This window comes from Bos grunniens, chromosome 1, assembly GCF_055505025.1.
Source record: "Bos grunniens cultivar Pamir isolate PY7600 chromosome 1, Bosgru_T2T1.0, whole genome shotgun sequence".
Classification (NCBI taxonomy): domain Eukaryota; kingdom Metazoa; phylum Chordata; class Mammalia; order Artiodactyla; family Bovidae; genus Bos; species Bos grunniens.
In genome coordinates, this window is record NC_141165.1 from 134,912,685 (window position 1) to 134,935,024 (window position 22,340).

Here is a 22,340-nt window from a genome sequence, read left to right on the forward strand (position 1 = left end):
CATCCACAAACACTCATACTATACACACATGGTAATAGAGTTCATATATGATGCTTTCAAATTGTGGTGTTGAAGAAGACTCTTGAGAGTCTCCTGGACTGCAAGAAGATCAAACCAGTCAATCCTAAAGGAAATCAACCCTGAATATTCATTGAAAAGACTGATGCTGAAGCTGAAACTCCAATACTTTGGCCACCTGAGGCAAAGAGGTGACTCACTGGAGACGACTTGTTGCTGGGAAAGATAGAAGGCAAAAGGAGAAGAGGGTGGCAGAGGATGAGCCACGATCCTCTGGATAGCATCACCAACTCAACAGACATGCATTTGAGCAAACTCTGGGAGATAGTAAGGATAGGGAAGCCTGGCATGTTGCAGTCCCTGGAGTCACAAAGTTTCAGACACAACTTAGCTCTGAACAACAGCAATGACTGCATTAATATAGAACAGTTAGACAATGAAGAAGTAATTTTTTTCTCTAGATCTATGGTAACAAAGTCTATTGGTTTCTAAAACTTCTATTCATTTAGTCAGCAAATGTTACTCAAATATTTGAGTGCCCATGACTTCTGCTTCCCTGGTGACTCATTGGTAAAGAATTACTTGCCAATGCAGGAGACATAGGTTCTATCCCTGAGTTAGGCAGATCCCCTAAGAAGGAAATGGCAACCCACTCTAGTATTCTTGCCTGGGAAATCCCATGGACAGAGGAGCCTGATGGGTCACGTACAGACATAGGGTCACAAAGAGTTGAACATGATTGAAACTACACAATTTTAGTTTCTCTATTATCCCCTGAAGTAGGAAATGGCAACCCGTTCTAGTTTTCTTGCCTGGAACATTCCATGGACAGAGGATCCTGGCGGGCTACAGTCCATGGGGTCTCAAAAAGTTGCAAACAACAACATTCTAGAGACTAGGGAGAATATAAACATAAATTATTTATAGCAAGTAAACTAATGCCCAGCTCGTCCTGCTACAGGACGGAGTGTGATAAGCTCCGTGAAGATAGGGCCAATGCATGTATTATTTGGCTCTGTGTCGTCAGTGTCTAATATCGTGATGCTAATGTAGATTTAATGACTATACAATGAAAGAAGAATACCCTTAAGTAATCTGGAAGTTCAAAGGAAAAAGAGATTGCTCCTATCTGGTATGACCCAGGCAAGTTTTCTAGAGGACAAAGTATTTGATCTAAGTATTATGGGTTAGGATGATGGTTTTAAAGGAAAGAGGAATATACCAGGCAGATGAGTAACTCATCTGTAAAAAAAAAAAATTCACACTCTTAAATCTTAGAATATCTATGCTATATAATTTTAGTTTCTCTATTACCCCCTGGAGTAGGGCATGGCAACCCACTCTAGTATTCTTGCCTGGAACATTCCATAGACAGAAGAGCCTGGGGGGCTACAGTCTCTGGGATCACAAAGAGTCTGGCATCACTGAACTACTGAGCACCTTCCATTTTACAATTGAGAATAGTAAGCTTAAAAGGGTTCAATAATTTGCCCAAGTAGCAGAACTGGAATTCAAACCCAGATTTCTCTAACTCCAGATCATTGCTCTTTCTTGTGTGCCATATACCATTAGTTTAGTACGTGGGAAATGCTATAATATATTAGCTAAAATCAGGATCTGTAGCATAGGACTGTGGAGGTTCTAGATTTTGGCTTCACAAATTGTTAGATTTGTGATATTATACCTGTTACTTTTTTATACCTCATCTTTCTCAATTGTAAAACAGGAAAGAATTAATATTAGAACATCACTCCCTACATTATAAGGTTGTGAGATTTAAATGAAATAATACATATGATGTACTTATGAGAATAGCAGGCCCACAGAAAATGCTCATTTAAATTAGTGGGATTCTTTACCGTCTGAGCCACTGAGCGACTCTTTCATGTATTAACTATCAGTGAAACTTCAACACAACGGCAATAATTTAGATAATTCAGCAAACAATATCCTTTATTTTCTTTTAGTTAAAAAGAAATCTCTGGAAAACATTGTCTGTGTTAGTCACTCAGTCATGTCCAACTCTTTGAGACCTCATGGACTGTAATTTGCCAGACCTCTCTGTCCATGGAATTCTCCGGGCAAGAATACTGGAGTGAGTTGCCATGACCTTCCAAAGGGGGATCTTCCAGACCCAGGGATAAATCTGGTTCTCCAGCATTGCAGGCAGATTCTTTACTGTTTGAGCTATGCAATAGTTTATTTGAACACAAAGGAATATATGCAATAGCAACATGATAACAGAAGTCACTAGAGTTGCATTGCTTTCTGGAAAGACAGCTCTAACTCTGGCAACTTTCCAGAGACTGGTAAATTTGACTGATTAGCACCTTTGTTATCTGTTTCTTTCCTGCTAGTACAAACATCCAGATAAGATGATACATTTCCGTCATTTTACGAACTTACCCATGAGTGTGGGAGATCCATATCTGTACAAGAAGACTTGAGACGGGGGTGGTGAGTGCAGTGGAAACAATTGTCCCACAGTCCAGTCTGGTCAATTTGGAAATCAACGTATGTCCACAACGGGTTTTCTGGAAAAGGTTTCCAGTTGTTCCACATCTGAAATTCACCTTCATTATGGGATAGCATTTCTGCCAAGCTGCATCCATTTGAAGCACTGGATCTAGCCAACGATGGAGAAATAGAATCCAGTCTAATTTCCATTCCTTCCTTCCCCCTTGCATTAACATTAACTTTCTTTTCTTGGCTTTTGGCTAATTTCATACAGGAAATCAATGTTTCATCTTCATCTTCTGAATGATAAAGAAAAATAGGTTAAAGAGGTAAGTCTGTCAAATAATTTTGCACATGTAGAAATTATGACTATTATAATTCCCTTTATATAATAGAAATGAATGAACATCACAGGTTAAACCAGGAAGTCATATAATTTTACAAAATAATTTTAAATTAGCATTTCTTTAAAGAGTATGTCTTTGGTATATTAAGTGATTTGTTTTGTAAAAACGGATTTACCTAACTTTTTTTTGAAGTTGTGTATAAAGATTAAAGCCAGTTTGACTGGAATCCATGTGGAAATAGTGTACTGAAAGATACTTTAGAAAAATAACAAATTAAAAAAAATCCTCATATTTTATAAACATGATATGGTGTATTTTTATTCTTAAGTATTTTTTTTAATTTTTTGAGGTCACACGTATAAGACATATAAAGAAGCAAATCAGATTTTTGTCTTAATTAAAAGAATGAAATCTCAGTAGAGATTTTCTCTTGATAACCTAAGTTCTCATGATAACCTAAAATTCTCTAACTTAATATCAATCTGCAAAGAGATTTATGCATGATGTGTTTCTCATAGTGAAATATTTTGGAAAAGAGAGAACAAGACTGAGAAAACAGAGAACGGTATATCTTTGGTCCCATAAAGTTGATCAGTAAGACCTATATTTACATGTACTGTAAGGTGTGATGAGATTTTTGGTAATGTATAAAAATTTATAGGAAATAGAAATATATATAACCCTTAGTAAATTACACCATTCATTGACTCTATTTAAGTTCAAATGTTTAGTGAGTGTAAACACAAGATTATGATTAATAGGGCATTCTTGTAAATAAATAAATGAAAATCAAAGTTGCATGACCTGCCAGTGGCATTCACATCAAAACTGAATTGGGCTGCTTTGTGAGGGCAAGGAATGCAAAAAGTGGACAATGCTGGTCCTTATCATCTTGCTGAGCTTTACCCATAGCTTTCTCTTACTCTACCCCGAGTCTGGTTCTGAAGAAGAGAGATGGAGTGGCACAGACACAAAGTGAAATTCAGGAACAGTGTGAGGATATTTGTTTCACAAATACCTTGGCAATAGGAAAAAGCCCTCAATATTTAATAATTTTAAGACCTTATCAAAATGTTCTTCATTAATATATACTATCTGAATTCTTCCTCAAGACATTTTTTATCAGCTCATTGAGGTTTTTAAATAATTTTTATTGGAATATAGTTGCTTTACAATGGTATGTTAGTTTCTATTGTATAGCAAAGTGAATCAGACATACATATACACATATCTTCTCCCTTTTGGACTTCCTTCCCAGTCACTGAGAAGCAGAAATAGACACATGTTGAGAATAAATATATGGATACCAAGGGGTAAGGCAGGGCACAGGGAAAGAAACTGAGAGATTAGATGGACACATATACACTACTGATACAATATATAAAAGAGGTAAATAATGAGATCATTAAGTTCTTACTTACGGAGGTTTATTGATGTAGGTTTCATCTCATTCAGACTGGGCACTCTTGCTTTCTTGGTCCAAACCAGTTTCTGCAATCTCTTTAATGTCCCTATGGATTCCACTGGGTCATCACCTGATTTTACAGACTAGCACAAACATAGCTCAGGGTAAAGAAAAATCTCCACCAAAAAAATATATAAAACGTGTCGAGGTCATAAATGTAGGGAAATTCATAATGTGACCTTAACCTGTACCCTGAGACAATTGAAGCGATATCTTGAAATGGCACCACATTTTGGAGGTTCAAATTTATAAAGTGCATTACAGCTGGCCAATCATAATAAAGCAGAACTTTATTTTTTTTTACCATTTCTTTTCTTTTTACATCAAAATGTAACAAAATGGATTGAATCCAGAGCCATCTATAAAGGAGGTACCCCTGCTCAATGTGAAATGGTGAAAAAAAACAAGCCTTTTGTAGCATAACATAGATGGAAACAGAAATTGAAAGGTGCTATTTACGTATGTTGGAATAGACTGATGGTGTTCAAAAAAAAAAAAAGCATTATTCAAATTTTCTTCATTTTTCCTTAGAAATTTCTGGTAAAACAGCATTTAACTTCTACTAAAATATTTTCAAACAATATACTTTTTTAAACAATAGCCTCTTGTTTTCTAGAAGATACACAATGAGAAAAGAAAAAACAGGCATCATATTCTATATTATGTTTTAGCATATAAGCGTCATTGGCTTATTGTGGGAAAAAATGTGTAAAAGAATTAACATTGCTTTAAAGACAAAGTGTTTTGGAAGATGCACAAATATTTGTCACTAGTTGAATGTTGATTAATTTGCATTTACACTGATTTTACTTATTATTTTTAAGATACTGCTCTCTTAAAGACTGCAAAATATTTTGGCAATTAATACTTTACATGCTAAATGCTATACTAGTGGGTAAAATAATTGCATTCTGTTGTATTAATAAGATAAGAAGTAATACATAGAGGAATACATCTTTTTCATCCAGAAAACTCAGGATTCAGAAATATTTCTCTGCCTGCTTCTCCCTCATTTCTTTCCATCGGACAGCTGATAAATGACATCCAAATAGGTACTGCAATTTTCAAAAGGCGAATGATTTGCTTCCTCATTAATGTTTGGAAGAGACACATTTGTAACAGTGCTTCCCATCCTTTGACACAGACTATAAGCCCAAAGAAATGTTTGGAAGAAAAAGATCTCTGGCATGCAAATATTTCCAATTATTAAATTTAGTTCTTATTCTTGATCTTTAAGAATGACTTTGAACAACCAACATAAACTTGATGTTCTGTCTCTGCATGATAATACCTAAGTAAGAACCGTGATGTTTTGTCAGAGAAAGCCGTACCTATTTGCATCAAGTAAATGAAAGAAAATACTGAATCCTCTTAATCTTTCAGAGAGGACTGTGATGAGATTTTCTTAGATATGCAAAATCTTTCTTCTTTTTCCAAAGGTCATGCTCAGCTCACCACAATTTCTGTTGCTATTTTTTCTTTGTATAATTTTCCCTAGTATTCCTTTTCAGTACTTTCTGAGTTGCTCAGTTTTATGCTGCGGCTGCTATTCAGTCACTTCAGTCGTGTCTGACTCTTTATGACGCTATGGATTGTAGCCTGCCAGACTCCTTTGTCCATGGGATTCTCCAGGCAAGAATACTGCAGTAGGTTGCCACGCTCTCCTCCAAGAGATATTCCTGACCCAGGAATGGAAGCCCCATCTGGAAGCCCCAACTCTTGCCTCCCTCACTGCAGGCAGATTCTTTAGCGCTGAGCCACCAGGGAAGCCCACTTGGTTTTATAGGTCTACTACAAGTCAGGAAGAGGCATTTTCTAATCTTTAGTCCCTTCCAGAAATGAGCTGGAGTAATGGGCTGGCATGGCACAACCACTGAGCACGATATTTTGGTTTGTTGTACTTATTTTCTTACGGCAACCTCGTTCTCCCACAGACAAAGCCTAATGTCTCCACTGAAACACTGGCATCAGAAATAAACTTTTCTCTCCTCCTTCTTTGTGAAAAAGACTTACACTTGATTTGGGGAAAAATGTTAAGATACCATGGTAACTGAATTCTATGTTAACAATTGTGCCTAGGAGAAATGGAAGCATTTGAATAGTGTCTAAATTCAAAAGAGTGAGTTCCATGGCCTAGAGGTGTTCAACCAAACAGACCCCTTATTATTTTGTTTATACTCTAACATAGCTTTTTAAAAGCACAGAGTTGTTAACTTTTTTAAAAATTTTATTTTTAAACTTTACAATATTGTATTAGTTTTGCCAAATATTGAAATGAATCCACCACAGGTATACATGTGTTCCTTTATTCACTCACTCATTTTTGAGTTATTACATTTCATTCATTTTTGTGCATAGCAATAAATGTTTGTAAATATAAATACATTCTTGATTTCATATATGTGTTTTATCTATGAAATGGATTATCCGTAATAAATTTATTATATTAGTCTGGCTACTTTCTAAATGCAAAGTACTTCTGAGAAACCTTCTCCTGCTATTAGATAGCATATATACCTAATGGATGAAAGTTAGAGTTAATATTATTATAAGAGATATGGAATCATTAAGATCATCTATTAAAATAAATTATCTATAATATTTTAAATAATGTTATTCACTACGATCTTCCAATCAATCACTTGTATATCTGTACTGAATTTGATTAAAATTTTAATAATGTGGCTTTTAATTTCTAGATGTTTTCTAAGAAGACTGACCTGTAAATTAAACTTACCATTCAGCAAACTTTTATTGCACACCTACGTGTGCCAAGCACTATCATACATTCTGGAGATATGGCATGGAGCAAGTAAGATGGGATCCCTGCTTTCACAGAGCCTATATTCTAGAGAGAAGTGACATGCCATTAACATATAAACAAGCACATGAACAGTAAAATGTGGCACAAGAAGTGCTGTGGCAAGAATTCTCAGGGCGATGGCTTGGGGATAGGGGTGTTACTAATTTATAGTAGGTGATCAGAAGGGTTTCACTGAGGAAACAAATGGAGGTTTGAATGAAAAGAAGGAACCAGACGTGAAAATTTGGAGATCATTTTGGATTCAGTGGATATTCAGGAACAACATCTCAGCTGAAACTTGAATTATGGAAAAGAGTGAGTCAGGGAAACAGCAGAGGGAAGAGAATTCCTAGAAGAGGACGCAGATTGTGCAAAGGTTGTAAACTGGAAATCATGGGAGAATTCTTAGTGTATGAGAAAGGAAATGAGGGAAGGGAAGAATGGCACAGGATAAAGCCAGAGATTTAACTAGGAGGCTTTTTTAGAGCAGGCTGGGGAATATGTATTTTATTCTAACCAGATGAATGACACAAGTTGGTTTATATTTTCATTCATCTTCCCTCTTTATTGAATTTTGATCATCTTCTTTTTTAAAAGATGTTTCCCAATAGCCTTTACAGGTGTTCTGATCTCATCCATCTTTAATTCACCATCTTTTATATACCACTCTCTACTCCCTTTCCTAGGCATGCTTCTCAAAAAATTTAACTATATGCTTTCTTTAATCTTTTTAATTTCTCATCCTTTCAACCCACCTCATGTACTCATCAATCAACTTTTGTCTCTCCTATTGCATTTAAATCGCTTTTGTGGTCCAATGAACTCCACAAACTCATTACTACCTGATATTCAGCAATATTGACCATGATGACCTTCAGGCAACATTGTTTTTGCTTGGCTTCTGTGACATCATGTTCCTGGATTTCCTTGCACCTTTTTTGGCTGTTCTCTTATATGCTGACACCTCTTTTTCTCTCAAAATTAAATTCCTTTAGAACTAGCTCTGGATTTTCATATAATATTGCATCATTTTTTCTCAACTACACACACACACACACACACACACACACACACACACGGCTTTTAATAGAAAGTATATGCTGAGGATTCCCAATTTATTTTTGTAGGACTTTCTTCAGAGCTTCACACTCAACATATCCAAATTTCCATTTCAAATGATTTATAAGCATGATCATGACTGTCCTCTAGCCTCCTCCAGACCTGTTTCTCATCTGGTCTTCTTCAACTCCCTGAATACCATCTTCATCCATCCTTTTGCACATTCCATAAATCAGATTATCACCTTTCTTATTTACCTCTCCTCGGTTTACTTGTATTTATCCCATTACTGAGGTTGGTTTATTCTCAAAAATGTATCTTGAATCTCTTTCCTTTTTCCATTTCCACTGTTCTCATCCATGTTTAATTTTCTTTTATTGACACTATTGGCAAGTCTCCAGCTGGTTTTCTTTTTTTTTTCTCTAATTTTATTTTATTTTTAAACTTTACATAATTGTATTAGTTTTGCCAAATATCAAAATGAATCCATCACAGGTATACATGTGTTCCCCATCCCGAACCCTCCTCCCTTCTCCCTCCCCCTCCTCCCTCCTCCCTCCCCATACCATCCCTCTGGGCCGTCCCAGTGCACCAGCCCCAAGCATCCAGCATCCTGCATCGAACCTGGACTGGCAACTCGTTTCCTACATGATATTTTACATGTTTCAATGCCATTCTCCCAAATCTTCCCACCCTCTCCCTCTCCCACAGAGTCCATAAGACTGTTCTATACATCAGTGTCTCTTTTGCTGTCTCGTACACCAGGTTATTGTTACCATCTTTCTAAATTCCAGCTGGTTTTCTTTTAGTCTTTGTACCCACCCCATTTAGTTGTGGGCTTCCCTGGTGGCTTGGTTGGTAAAGAGACCACCTGCAATGCAGGAGACATGGGTGTGATCCCTGGGTCAGGAAGATGCCCTGAAGGAGGGCATGGCAACCCACTCCGTTATTCTTGCCTTGAGAATCCCATGTACAGAGGAGCCTGGTGGGCTATAGTCCATAGGGTCACACAGAGTTGGCCACAACTGAAGCAACTTAGCATGCACGCACACACCCCTTCAGTTGCTTTATAATATAATGTTAGAGTTCCCTCTGAAAAATGTAAATCTGGTGATATTACTACCTTAAATTACTTCAGAAATCCCAAATATTCTCTTAATAAGGTCTATAATACTTAACTGGATCTATGAGGGCCAAGTTTTTAGGGTCCCCTCTGGCTCACACAGTGCAGACCTCTAGGTTCCCAAACTACACAATTCTCCTTTCTCAAGTATTTTATATCTGCTGTTCCTTCTACCTTGAATGCTCATTCTCCTTCTCTTGACCTGATTAATTCCTTCCTACTCATCCCTGGAACCTCAGTCTAATGTCATTTTTTTTTTCCCCAGAGATTGATCCTGACTCCCAAGTCCAAATTAGGTCCCCATTCTTCTTCTTCTTGTCTTTCACTGCAATTTCAGGATTATGTAATTGTGTCATCATTGGCTAAATGTCTTTCTTCTGCAGCAAGCTCTAAACTGAAGGACGGCAGGAACCATATCCTTCTGTACAGGTATCATGCAGCATCCTTAGTATCCGTAATATTGACAGTTAGTACTCCATATGAAGTAGTTAAAATAATAACATGATGAGTAAATGGATGAAGATTTGATTTGGTAAAATCTACCTATTTCTTTAAAATGTAAAGAATAATGCAAAAAACAGAATGAGGAATCAAGAAATTAGGGGAAATTTTTAAATTATTGTATTTAATTTACTTACTGTTTTTCTCCATTAAGACAGTAATTATATGTGAATATAAATTAAATATTTCATACATATATTTTAATATGTATATGCTATATCTTTTGGGCTTCCCAAGTGGCTCCATGGGAAAAGAATCCACCTGCAATGCAGGAGACACAGGAGCTGTTGGGTTCGATCCCTGGGTTGGGAAGATCCCCCTGGAGGAGGGCATGGCAATCCACTCCAGTATTCTTGCCTGGAGATTCCCATGGACAGAGGAGCCTGGCTACAGTCCATAGGGTCGAAAGCAGTTGGACATGGCTGAAGCAACTGAGCACACACATACTATATCTTTTATATATAAATGTGCATATCTTTTAGTTCACTTGGCTCACATTCCTTAAATAATGTAAAATTTTTGTTACAAGTGTTAGATTAAATGCACCTCATTTTCTGACACTTTGCTTGACTATTAGTATGACAGAATAATTTTTAGAAAATAGCATCAATGAATTATTGAACTAGATTAGTCCTACAATCATATTTTATGGGCCAGAATGGAACTTACAGAACATCTAGTCTACCAGCCTATTTAAAAAATGGGAAAACCCAGAGAAGTTAAGTGGCTTATCCAGGGAAAGATAATTCATTAATAACAGAGCTAGGATGAGAATCAAGTATTCTGACTTCTAATCCAATATTCTATCTCACAAGAATTTTAGGAGCCAACATAATTACTAGTTATCTGGTGTTGACAATCGAATTTAAGATCAATCAAATTCCAGCTTTTGATTTATAAGTTAAATATGGTTCTCCAATATAGAGGATAAGTATCAGGTACACACTTAAATTTATAGGCCTATCCAAATATACATACATATATATTGTATCTTCTTATATATATCTTTATATATAATATATATGAATATTTAATGTTTCATATGCATACACACATATGTTCTCTTTTGTATGTATATTTTGCTCCAAAGGAATTTAAATATCTTCCAATTGTATCCCCTTATTTGTACACAGGAGAAATTTGGGCTTTTGGAGGCTAAATAAATCCAAATCATTTAACTGTTTGAATTATGTTCTCTCCCTACTAAGGAAAAGGAAGTTGGAAAGTAACATGATAGACCTTGAAGAAAAGTAATTTCCTTTTGTTCTTTTTTTGTTCTTAATTTCTGATTTAGAAAAAGTTTCCTCTCTGGTAAACTCTTTAGCAAGTATTCAAATGGAAAAAGCCAGATCACCTGATATGTATATCACAAAATTTCTTCAAGAGAGGAAACAGAGGTTTTTTAAAAAAAAATATTTCCTTGGTTTATTTTAAAAGGAAGCTGTAATGAGCACCCTGAAGTGAAACTTCAAGTATTTTCATGTATTTTGCATGAAACAGAAAACAGTTTCTCTGTTTTGTAGTCTTATGACTCTTCACTTAGTTACAAAATTTACAAGTTCTTAAGACTTTGCAGAAGAGTTATTTTAATGCTCACAAAACACTCTTAAGGGAAAAATCAGAATGCAACTTTGTATAAAAAGTGTAAATACCACTTAAGTGGCTCCTTTATTCTTTATATACCATGAATTTTCCATGTTTTCTACAATGAAGATATATTACTTCTAAAATTTGGGAGACATTCTATCATTTAAGAATACAGGTTCTTTTAAATTGAATCTATTTCTGCCAAAACTAGATCCCCATTGTCTTTTATATGAGAGTCGGACACGACTGAAGCGACTTAGCAGCAGCAGCATGACCTAAAATAAACTCTAAGAGGATAATTTGTAAGGTCCAATGATCAATTAACATTTAGTAACTCATTGGAGAGCAATAAAACCAAGAGGATTATGAACTAGGATCAATCAATCCAAACACATGAAAATAAACAAGTTTTCTTTTAGAGGCTTATTTTACTGCTTCCTTGAAACTGCAACTAACTAAAAAGACAGTTTGAAAATTCATTTATGCAAATGAAATATTGATTGAAGAAATAATTAGTGGAAAAATTGCCAAGTTGATGTTAGAGTACTTGCTGCTGCTGCTGCTAAGTCGCTTCAGTCGTGTCTGACTCTGTGCGACCCCATAGACGGCAGCCCACCAGGCTCCGCTGTCCCTGGGATTCTCCAGGCAAGAACACTGGAGTGGGTTGCCATTTCCTTCTCCAATGCATGAAAGTGAAAAGTGAAAGGGAAGTTGCTCAGTCATGTCCGACTCTTTGCCACCCCATGGACTGCAGCCTACCAGGCTCCTCCATCCATGGGATTTTCCAGGCAAGAGTACTGGGGTGGGTTGCCATTATATAATCACAAAAAGTATTATTTCTGTGATAGAAGTTAAATGAACACTAACTGTATCAGCATTTAAAATAGTGTTTAGCACAATAAAAATGTCATTGAATGAATAGGCAGTTGAATACATTCATTAATGAAATGGAATATATTCTCCTAGAAAGTTTAAAAAGTATTTATTTATTCATTCAACACACATTTACTGAACATCTAACCTGTGGGAGAGGTTTCCCTGATAGGTTAGTTGGTAAAGAATCCACCTGCAATGCAGGAGACCCCAGTTCAATTCCTGGGTCAGGAAGATCCTCTGGAGAAGGGCTAGGCTAACCACTCCAGTATTCTTGGGCTTCCCTTATGGCTCAGCTGGTAAAGAATCTGCCTGCCATGCAGGAGACCTGGGTTCTATCCCTGGGTTGGGAAGATCCCCTGGAGAAGGGAAAGGCTACCCACTCCAGTATTCTGGCCTGCAGAAGTCCATGGACTGTATAGATCATGGGGTTGCAAAGAATTGGACATGACTGAGCAACTTTCACTTTCACTAACCTGTGGGAGATGCAAAAGAGAATAAAACAGTCTGTCTTGTGATGCTCATTTCTTACTATGAGTGATTTTGAAAACCAGTCATCTAAGTTTTTGTGTCTGTCCCCTCCACTGAAAGGTGTGATCTTTGGAGTTCCAGAGCTATTTTGTACATCTCAACCAGGGTCTTTAACATGCTCAATACATGGGAACTGAAGAGCTGGTCAAAAACACATCTGGAGGAAAAGGCATGTCATATGAAAGATACAAATAAAATGTTATGGTTATTCACAGGAAAGAAAGATTGCACTGGGTAAGATGGGGAAAGGAAATGCAGGCATTTGAACAGCTAAGCAGTGTAATTTACCATGTCTAATATATCCCTTTTTGTAACAGTCTTTTCCCACTAAATAAAGATAAATCACTTACTGAAGTTCTAATACAGGTTTCTGACTCCTCTTACTTACAATTACAAAACGTATTATTTCTGTGATAGAAGTTAAAATCAAGCAGATTTGGGGAGGCATAATTCTGATCCTAGAATAATGTGCCAGCTAAGCTCTATTTCCCAAGGATCACAGAAGTTACCAGTTCGTGGCCATCTCTCCCCATTTCTGTATGAACAGCCAAAAATGTTCTTTGCTCATTGACCCATAGGCTGGGGTCAGTCTTTTACTGTGGAGGCGCTGCCAAGTCAGCTGGAAGCTGCCAGGATTACACAAGTCAGAGATGCAAATAGGGTTGTGTTGGTTTAAGGGGAAAGGCTGCAGAAACAATATCTTTCTTACATCCACATAATATCCTCTGCTTTGAAATTTTGAAGAAGTTTCTGAAACTCATCATAAAAATATTTTTGAGGGTTGACCTCAAAATGACCAAAAAATGTGAATGATGGACTCTGTGGGAGAGGGAGAGGGTGGGAAGATTTGGGAAAATGGCATTGAAACATGTAAAATATCATGTATGAAACGAGATGCCAGTCCAGGTTCGATGCAGGATACTGGATGCTTGGGGCTAGTGCACTGGGACGACCCAGAGGGATGGTATGGGGAAGGAGGAGGGAGGAGGGTTCAGGATGGGAAACACATGTATACCTGTGGTGGATTCATTTTGATATTTGGCAAAACTAATACAATTATGTAAAGTTTAAAAATAAAATAAAATTTAAAAAAAGAAGAAATTTAAGAATCAGCATACAAATTAATGGACTTCCAGGTGGCATGAGTGTAAAGATCCTACCTGCCAATGCAGAAGACATAAGAGACTCAGGTTCAATCCCTGAGTCGGGAAGATCCCTTGGAGGAGGAAAGGTCAACCCACTCCAGTATTCTTGCCTGGAGAATGCTGAGGACAGAGGAGCCTGGTGGACTACAATCCACAGGGTTGAAAAAATTGGATATGACTGAAGTGACATAGCATACTCGCATATAAATTAATAAATTTTTATTAAGCACCTGTTGAATTCCTAGCAATATAAAGACTTATGGGTATAGGGAATTACATAGAAAAAATACACCTGTTGTATGTAGGAGTTATAATTTAACATAAACAACACATAAATGAAAATGTCTGGAAAACCTAGTTTAATAGGACTAGACTTGATCTGCAGATAAATGGCTGCTCTGTTGCAATGCTCTGCTTTTTGACCAGCCACGTGCACTTGAGCAAGCCACTTCACTTCCCTATGCATCTACAAAATGAGGAGCTGGAACACAGGAAATTGTTGATGCTGAAATAGATTATAGAAGTATCCCTTTTGTTACTTTATATAAACTCGTGGACCTCAGAAGAGTATCAAGGAAAAAATGGGATTGGGCTCTTATTAATTGTGGATGATTAGCTTTTGAAAAAGAGTTTGAGGACTTCTCTGGTGGTCCAGTGGTTAAGAATCCACTTTGTAATGCAAGGGATAGGGGTTCAATCTCTAGTGTAGGAACTAAGATCCCACATGCTGCAGAGCAGCTAAGCCTGTGCACTGTACCACCGAGCCCGTGTCTGCAACTAGAGTCTTCTTCACACTGCAAGAAAGATCCTTTATGACACAATCAAAGTCCTGCATGCTGCAACTAAGACCCAAATACAACCAAATAAATAAATAAATATCAAAAAAGAAGAAGTTTTTGTATTCATTTAGTCCACTACATTAAGAGTGAGAAACTGAGGCACAGAAATACGAATTTAATAGCTTAAGAGCCAAGTCAGTGGTAGCTCCAGGTCTTTTGATCTAGTTCTTTCGCTTCTGTTTCTAATGATTTCTTACTCCTCCCAAACACATAGCCTTCTTTTCATCTGGGAAGTCCTTCCAGTATTCATTGAGATTCAGTTGTTTTTTCCCCACAGCTCTTTGCTATTTTAACTAGTCATTAAAAACTTAGAAGGCATGGAAAACAGCAAAGGTAAGGTACAGTAATTTTTTCAGGGAACAGAATATTTAAATAGTTATTTTTTTATCACCTCTTCCTACCTAGCATAACTATTCCTTAAGCAAGAATCTCTATTAAGATTATTATTGAAACTTCAATGTTAATATGTTAATTATCTTTGGGAAGAGAGGGCCATGAATGGAGATATCTTGAAACTGGGCTTCTCTCATAGCTCAGTTGGTAAAGAATCCTCCTGCAATGCAGGAGACCCTGGTTCACTCCCTGGGTTGGGAAGATACCCTAGAGAAAGGAAAGGCCAAAAAAAAAAAAAAATGCTGGAAAACACTCAATATTCTGGCCCAGAGAATTCCATGGACTATATAGTCATTGGCAAAGAGTCAGACATGACTGAGAAACTTTCGCTTTCACTGTATTTGTACCTATATAAAGAAACATGATTTTTTTGTAGATGGTTACATTCCATAGAATCTTAAGCTTATATTGCATTCTGAGAAATAATGATTAAATAAAGTTGTATAATTTATCTTACAGCCTTCCCAATCTAGAAAAAGAACTTCAAAAAGGACTTACAGTCTACTCAAGCCCGTAATACTTCAAGACTTGCTGCTGTACATGAGTGTCCTGGAGATTTTCCACACCTGCTATAAAACATTTTCTTTCCCTGAACCTTTGTTTAGCAATAGCTCAACCAGGAAAGGAAGGTGGTTCATGTGATCTGAAGATTTCAGTGTCATAAGAGAGAACCGGCATACAAAGGATGCCAGTTATACTTTATAACACTAAAATATTTTCCATGCCCTAGGAGAAATTGCTAAATTTTAAGGACTTTTTTAATATGAAAAACTCATCCTTCTTTGAAGGAAATGCTTTACGTTTCTCTTAGGTCAGGAAATTTCTCAATAAGGACAAGTCATTTTATGTTCTCTAAAAATGTTTCCATGTGGCAGCTGAAAACCAATGTAACAAAGAACTATAGAACACAGTGCTTATGGCATTAACATTTTGGGGAAAGAGAAAAACCACTTAAACAGAACACAGTAGGCTTAATGTGTTTTTGACAGAGAGATGGACTTCAGTATTCAAAGGTCACCCTCTTTAATGTTAAAAAAAAGAAAAGATTGATGTTGACGTTCTTTAAAAAAAAAAAACTGTACAAAGGTATCAGCATAATTGGGAAAGGATTCATTTTCTCAACCATGATTATCATATTACCAAAGTACACTAATTTATGTTTCACCATAATTTCATCTCCACATACATTATACAAAGATGAATATGTATGTTCATGCATGCTTCAGTCATGTTTGACTCTTTGCAATCCCATGAACAGAGGACCCAGGTGGGCTCCAGTCCATGGGAGTCTCCAGGCAAGAATGGAGTGGGTCGCCATGCCCTCCTCCAGGGGATCTTCCCAACCCAGGGATCGAACCTGCGTCTCTGTGTCTCCTACACTGGCAGGTTCTTTACCACTAGCACCACCCAACCAAACACAGGTTTGGTCCCTGGCATTAAAAACAATTTTTGTCTGGGACACCACAAGACTGCAGCAAAAGGCACTGGATAGAATTTATAACAGAAAATAGACATGAATTTCAGTCTTTCTGTCAGATTAAGAGGAGTTTAGGGAGAGAACATAAATGTTCATTGAACATTTTTAGGGGTAGTATACATATGCTGCTTCATTTAACATTTTTAACAATCATAAGAAGTTTTTCTTTCATCATTTTACACATAAGGGAACTGAAGCACAGAGAGTTTAAACAAGTCCAAAGTCAAGAGTTATGACTCAAATAAAGGCAAAGCAAGTTTGGTTACTATACAGTTCAAAGCTAGGCAGAAGTCCCACAAGGTCTAGTCTAGGACCAAGAGGCAAAAAGTGGAAACCGACAGTGTAGCTGAAGTGACTGAAACCAGTGCTGAGGGACTGGATTTTATTCTGCCACTGAGTGCAGAGTGTGTGTGCTAGGTCATTTCAGTCATATCCAACTCTTTATAACCCCATGGACTGTAGTCCACCAGGCTCCTCTGTTCATGGAATTCTCCAGGCGAGAATACTGTAGTGTGTTGCCATGCCCTCCTCCAAGGGCTCTTCCCAACCCAGGGACCAAACCAGTGTTTCTTATGTCTCCTTCATTGGCAGGAGGGTTCTTTACAGTGCTACCTGGGAAGCCCACAGATTTTTAAAGAATTAGGCCCACGTTTCAGGTTTGTGTTTCATTTTAAAGACATCAACTAGCTTGGCACAGTTTAAATTACCAGGATGTGTTTACTATCCATTTTAAAAATTATACAATTCTTTTAAAAATTGAAATAATACTAAGAAATACACAAATAATTCCTATCAACCTTTTGAAATGATCAAGAAGTGAAAACTCCCTCAGGTATTTAGAATTAGAACTTGGCTAGATAAGATAGCTTGTTCATATTTTTTTTTAACTTTACAATGTAACATTGGTTTTGCCATGTATCAACATGAATATGCCTCAGGTATACACGTGTTCCCCATCCTGAACCCTCCTCCTTCCTCCCTCCCCATACCATCCCTCTGGGTGGTCCCAGTGCATCAGCCCCAAGCATCCAGTATCGTGCATCGAACCTGGACTGGCGACTCGTTTCATACATGATATTATACATGTTTCAATGCCATTCTCCCAAATCATCCCACCCTCTCCCTCTCCCATTTGTTACTACTAGTTATTTCCTTTTCTGTGAATAAACTAAAGTTAAAATGAGAGTCACTTAAGCTCTTTTCCTTGCTTTAAAAGGGACAATAGATAGATAGATAGACAGATCTAGAGACAGATAAAGTATAACTGGATACTGATACAATATCTAGTCTGATTTTAATTTACCAGTGACAAAGATGTGTATTTCATAACATTCCATGTTCTTTGAATACCAATTAAAGTCACTCTTTAAAGTCTTACATTTTTAAAAAAAAAGAGGTTATATTTTATTCTCACTTCAAAATAGAGTTCTATATACTATTTGCTAAAAGAGTTGTAATCTCACTCATGGGATACAGAAATCCTCCTTCACCTGTCCACTTATAGCTTCAAAATATTATTAGGGTAGCTCTGGTGCTTTTAAAATATGCCCACAAATTGTTTTTACTGCTCTCTTCAAGAGATGGGTCACAATGTTCCTCCCTTTAGTTTGAGTTGGATTTAATAATTTGCTCTCAACAAATAAAATAAGGTGGACATGATGGTGTATGACTTCTGAGAATCGATCTTAGAAGGCACTTCAGTTTCCTTCTTACTCTGTTTCTTGGATAACACTCTGGGGGAAGCCAAATTCCATGCTGCAGACACTCAAGCAGCCCCAAAGGCTAACCTGATGAGAGTCTGATTCCTCCAAACACCCCTGCCCCCAGCCCCTGCAAGGAGCTGAGGCCCCTGACTGCAGCCATGAGAGGAAGTTTGGAAGCAGTTTCTTCAGCGATAGGCAGACTTCAGGCGGCATTTTAATTGCAACTTCATGAGAGACCCTAAGATAGACTCACCCAGCTTGCTGCTGCTGCTGCTAAGTCGCTTCAGTCATGTCCGGCTCTGTGCGACCCCATAGACAGCAGCCCACCAGGCTCTGCCATTCCTGGGATTCTCCAGGCAAGAATACTGGAGTGGGTTGCCATTTCCTTATCCATTGCGTGAAAGTGAAAAGTGAAAGTGAAGTCGCTCGGTCGCGAGCACTCCCAAATGCCTAACTCACAGAAACTGTGATATAATAAAAGTTTGTTGTTTTAAGACCCTGATTTAGGGGTAGTTTGTTATGTAGCAACAGATAACTGGCCTTCTTTTCTGGCTCAGTGGGTAAAAAATCTGCCTGCAGTGCAGGAGACAGAGGACCTACAAATTTAAATCCCTGGTTTGGGAAGATCCCCTGAAGAAGGAAATGGAAAGTATTCTTGCTTGGAGAATCCCATGGACAGAGGAGCCTGGCAGGCTATAGTCCATAGGGTCCCAAAGAGTCAAACATAACTGAGCGACTAAGCATGCAAAGCATGGACAACAGATAACTAATACAATAGCTAATGGTATAGAGAAGAAAGTACTTAAAAATAAGAGCAATGTACAGCATTAGTAGATTATCTTTAAATGATCACATCGTACATAAAGACTATTTTTTAACTGACACTTGCAGGTACTATTTGAACAGTCTGTTATTTGGGCCTCTTTCCACCACCCCCCGCCCCCACCTTATGATTTGTTCACAGTTTTGCTTAGAACCAGAAAAAATTTGTCTGATGAAACCTAGTAAGAGACCTGCCTCTGCTGCTTGTTAACGAGATCATAGCATAACCTTAAAGTTCTTCTCTGCTCACCTGGTGCCATGACCTCAGTAAAACTCACCAAAAAGTAATTTTACCTTGATCTAATCTACATAACTTTCCCAGCAATGGTGTGCTGTATTGGATGCAGTTTTAATTGTATATGTAGCCAACGAACTGTATGCAGTCAATTGATTTTTTTGTTATTAATCTCATTTTCATTTTACAGACTAAATGACTAACTCAACTCTACTGCTGCTACTGCTAAGTCACTTCAGTTGTGTCCGACTCTGTGTGACCCCATAGACAGCAGCCCACCAGGCTCCCCCGTCCCTGAGATTCTCCAGGCAAGAACACTGGAGTGGGTTGCCATTTCCTTCTCCAATGCATGAAAGTGAAAAGTGAAAGTGAAGTCGCTGAGTCGTGTCCGACCCTCAGCGACCCCATGGATTGCAGCCTACCAGGCTCCTCCATCCATGGGGTTTTCCAGGCAGGAGTACTGGAGTGGGGTGCCATTGGCTTCTCGAACTCAACTCTAGGTGTTGCTTATACTGCTTGAGAATTGAAGGAGGCTAATCTAATTGTACAATCAGAGCTGAGTCTAGATGTCATCCAAGTCTATGAGCACAGTTTGGTCTAATGTCTTAGGTCAATTAGGATTCAGCATTAACAGAAGTTAACAGTTTTAAAAACAAAGTATATCAGTTAGGAATATACTCAGCTTTGAGGAATAGAAAACCAAGAATAGTGGCTTAAACAAGTATGGGACTTACATTTCCACACAATAAGAAGTCCAGATATAGGTGGCCCAGTGTTGATGCTGTTACTCAAGAATGTCATTGATGAATAAAGTCCATGTATTTGCCTGCTTCATCATCGTTGACACATGCCTTTGCCCTTATAGTTGCAAGACAGTTGCTAGCTCACCAGAAATCAAGTCCCAGCTCCAGGGAGGGAGAAGGGCAAAGGACAAAGCTGTCTCCTCATGAAGCTTTGCTTTTATTTTTTTCAAAAAAGATATAGAAAAAAAAATGTAGGAATATCAAGAGAGGATGGGGAAGGGATAAATGGAGGTTGGGATTGACATATATATACTGAAATGTATAAAGTAGATAACTGATGAGAACCTACTCTATTGCACAGTGTGGGGGGAGAAAGTTAGATCTGTTTGTAGGACATATATTAAGTTAACCTTAAAAATACATTCCAATATACAGTGAAAAGTGAAAGTGAAGTTGCTCAGTCATGTCCACCTCTTTGCGACCCCATGGACTGTAGCCTACCAGGCTCCTCCGTCCATGGGATTTTCCAGGCAAGAGTACTGGAGCAGGTTGCTATTTCCTTCTCTGGAGATCTTCCAGGGATTGAACCCGGGTCTCCTGCATTGTAGGGAGATGCTTTACCATCTGAGCTACCAGAGAAAGTCAGTAAGTGAAGATAAATACTATTTGATTCCACATATATAAGGTCCTTTGAACAGTCAAATTCATAGAGTCAGGAAATACAATGGTAGATGCCAGAGGTGGGGGTAGAGGGTGGGAGGGTGAGGAGGGGGAATGGGGACTTAGTGTTTAATGGGGACAGTTTCAGTTTAGGAATGAAAAAATTCAGGAGATGAATGATTGTGAGAGTTGCATAACAAAGTGAATGTGCTTAGTATCACCAGATTGTACAATTAAATATGGTTAAAATAGTTGTTTTATATAATGTGACTTTTATCTCAATAAAAAAGTACATTTAAAAATTTAAAAAGAAAGAAAGCCCTCCCTAGGCATTTCTGACTACATCTCATTGGCCAGAATTGTGTTTCATGACCACCCCTAACTACAGAGAAAGCTGACAATTCAAATACTTATCTTTACAGTCTGCATAGAAGAGAACATCAAGAAAGAAATTGAAAGGATGTGGAGTGATCTAACCTTTAATTCTTTAATAACTGCCACGGAAGGGAACCTAGGGTTTCAAGGAAAATACATATATTTTGATGAAAATATAAATATATATTTATTATAAGTCTATATAACACAAATAAATATATTTCTGTATTTTATATAAAGTATATTAATTTTAACATTAATTTTAAATTTAATATTTCTCCCTGAGGTTGCTCAGGGAGAAAATGTTCTGGTGCATTCCTTTGTAGGGGGTGCTTGACAGTGCTGAATATCACTAGCACCGAAAGTAATAAATGTTATCCTTCTTTTCTATCATGAATATGAATAATGCTCTGAAGGTTGAATGCAACCAAAGAATTTACGTGAGAAATGAGGCATGAAACATTTTTGAAAATATATTAGCCCAAAGTCTGTATTACTGCATATTTTATACCCTTTTCAATATGCTACAAAAGGTTTGAGCCATCAACTGAATGCTGCCAGAAAAGAACAAACAAGAACAAGGATACAAAAATAAATGCTGGGAGTCAAGTTACCCGGAGATGTTCTTTATGGTCATTATAATGATCAAAGGACCAGACAGTCGGTTTTGCTTCAAACTCCCCCCATTAGCACTTCTTCTGCAAGCCTGGTTCTCCAAAGAATTAATCCCAGGACAAGTCAACAAAAAGCTTCATGAAGTGAAGTCAGTTTGGGGAAAGCATTCCATAAACATCTTCCCTCCACTCCTGCCCCTTGGTTCCTTGTACTTTCTTTTTAATACGTCTGAGATCTTCTCATTTTGAGAACATGAAAGGAGCATGTCTGGTTGAGTGTTTTCTGACTGGAAATTCAGTTAATGTTTAAGTCTTTTATTCTGAATGTTTTTTATTGTACAAAATATATTTTGTAAGCATGAAGTACAGTAATGATAACTATAATATGTTTTACATCTTATGAACTTTATCCCATGTTAATGATACTCAGTAAAATGGCCAGTGGTATGAAAATATTTACCTTTTTAAGATAGTATTCAGTATTTTAATCTTTTCTACTCTTATATAGTTCTAAAAAGCTCTGTAATAAATGCATATCATTCCTATAATATGAAACAAATATCAACTTTG

General features: G+C 37.4%; 1 protein-coding gene across 7 annotated transcripts in view; it reads right to left on the minus strand.

Moving 5' to 3' along the window:
• SAMSN1 (SAM domain, SH3 domain and nuclear localization signals 1) overlaps positions 1–22,340 on the minus strand; it is a 179,711-nt gene that overhangs the window by 95,326 nt on the left and 62,045 nt on the right. For 6 of the 7 annotated variants that reach the window (XM_086411797.1, XM_086411776.1, XM_086411765.1 and 3 more), the window contains 2 exons: positions 4,244–4,370; positions 2,425–2,774 (listed from right to left, as the gene is read on the minus strand). In XM_086411797.1, coding sequence (XP_086267923.1) covers positions 2,425–2,774; positions 4,244–4,370 — 477 coding nt within the window. Of the gene's footprint in view, positions 1–2,424; positions 2,775–4,243; positions 4,371–18,574; positions 18,735–22,340 lie in introns of those variants that run through there. The other variant, XM_086411813.1, reaches the window with a different exon arrangement.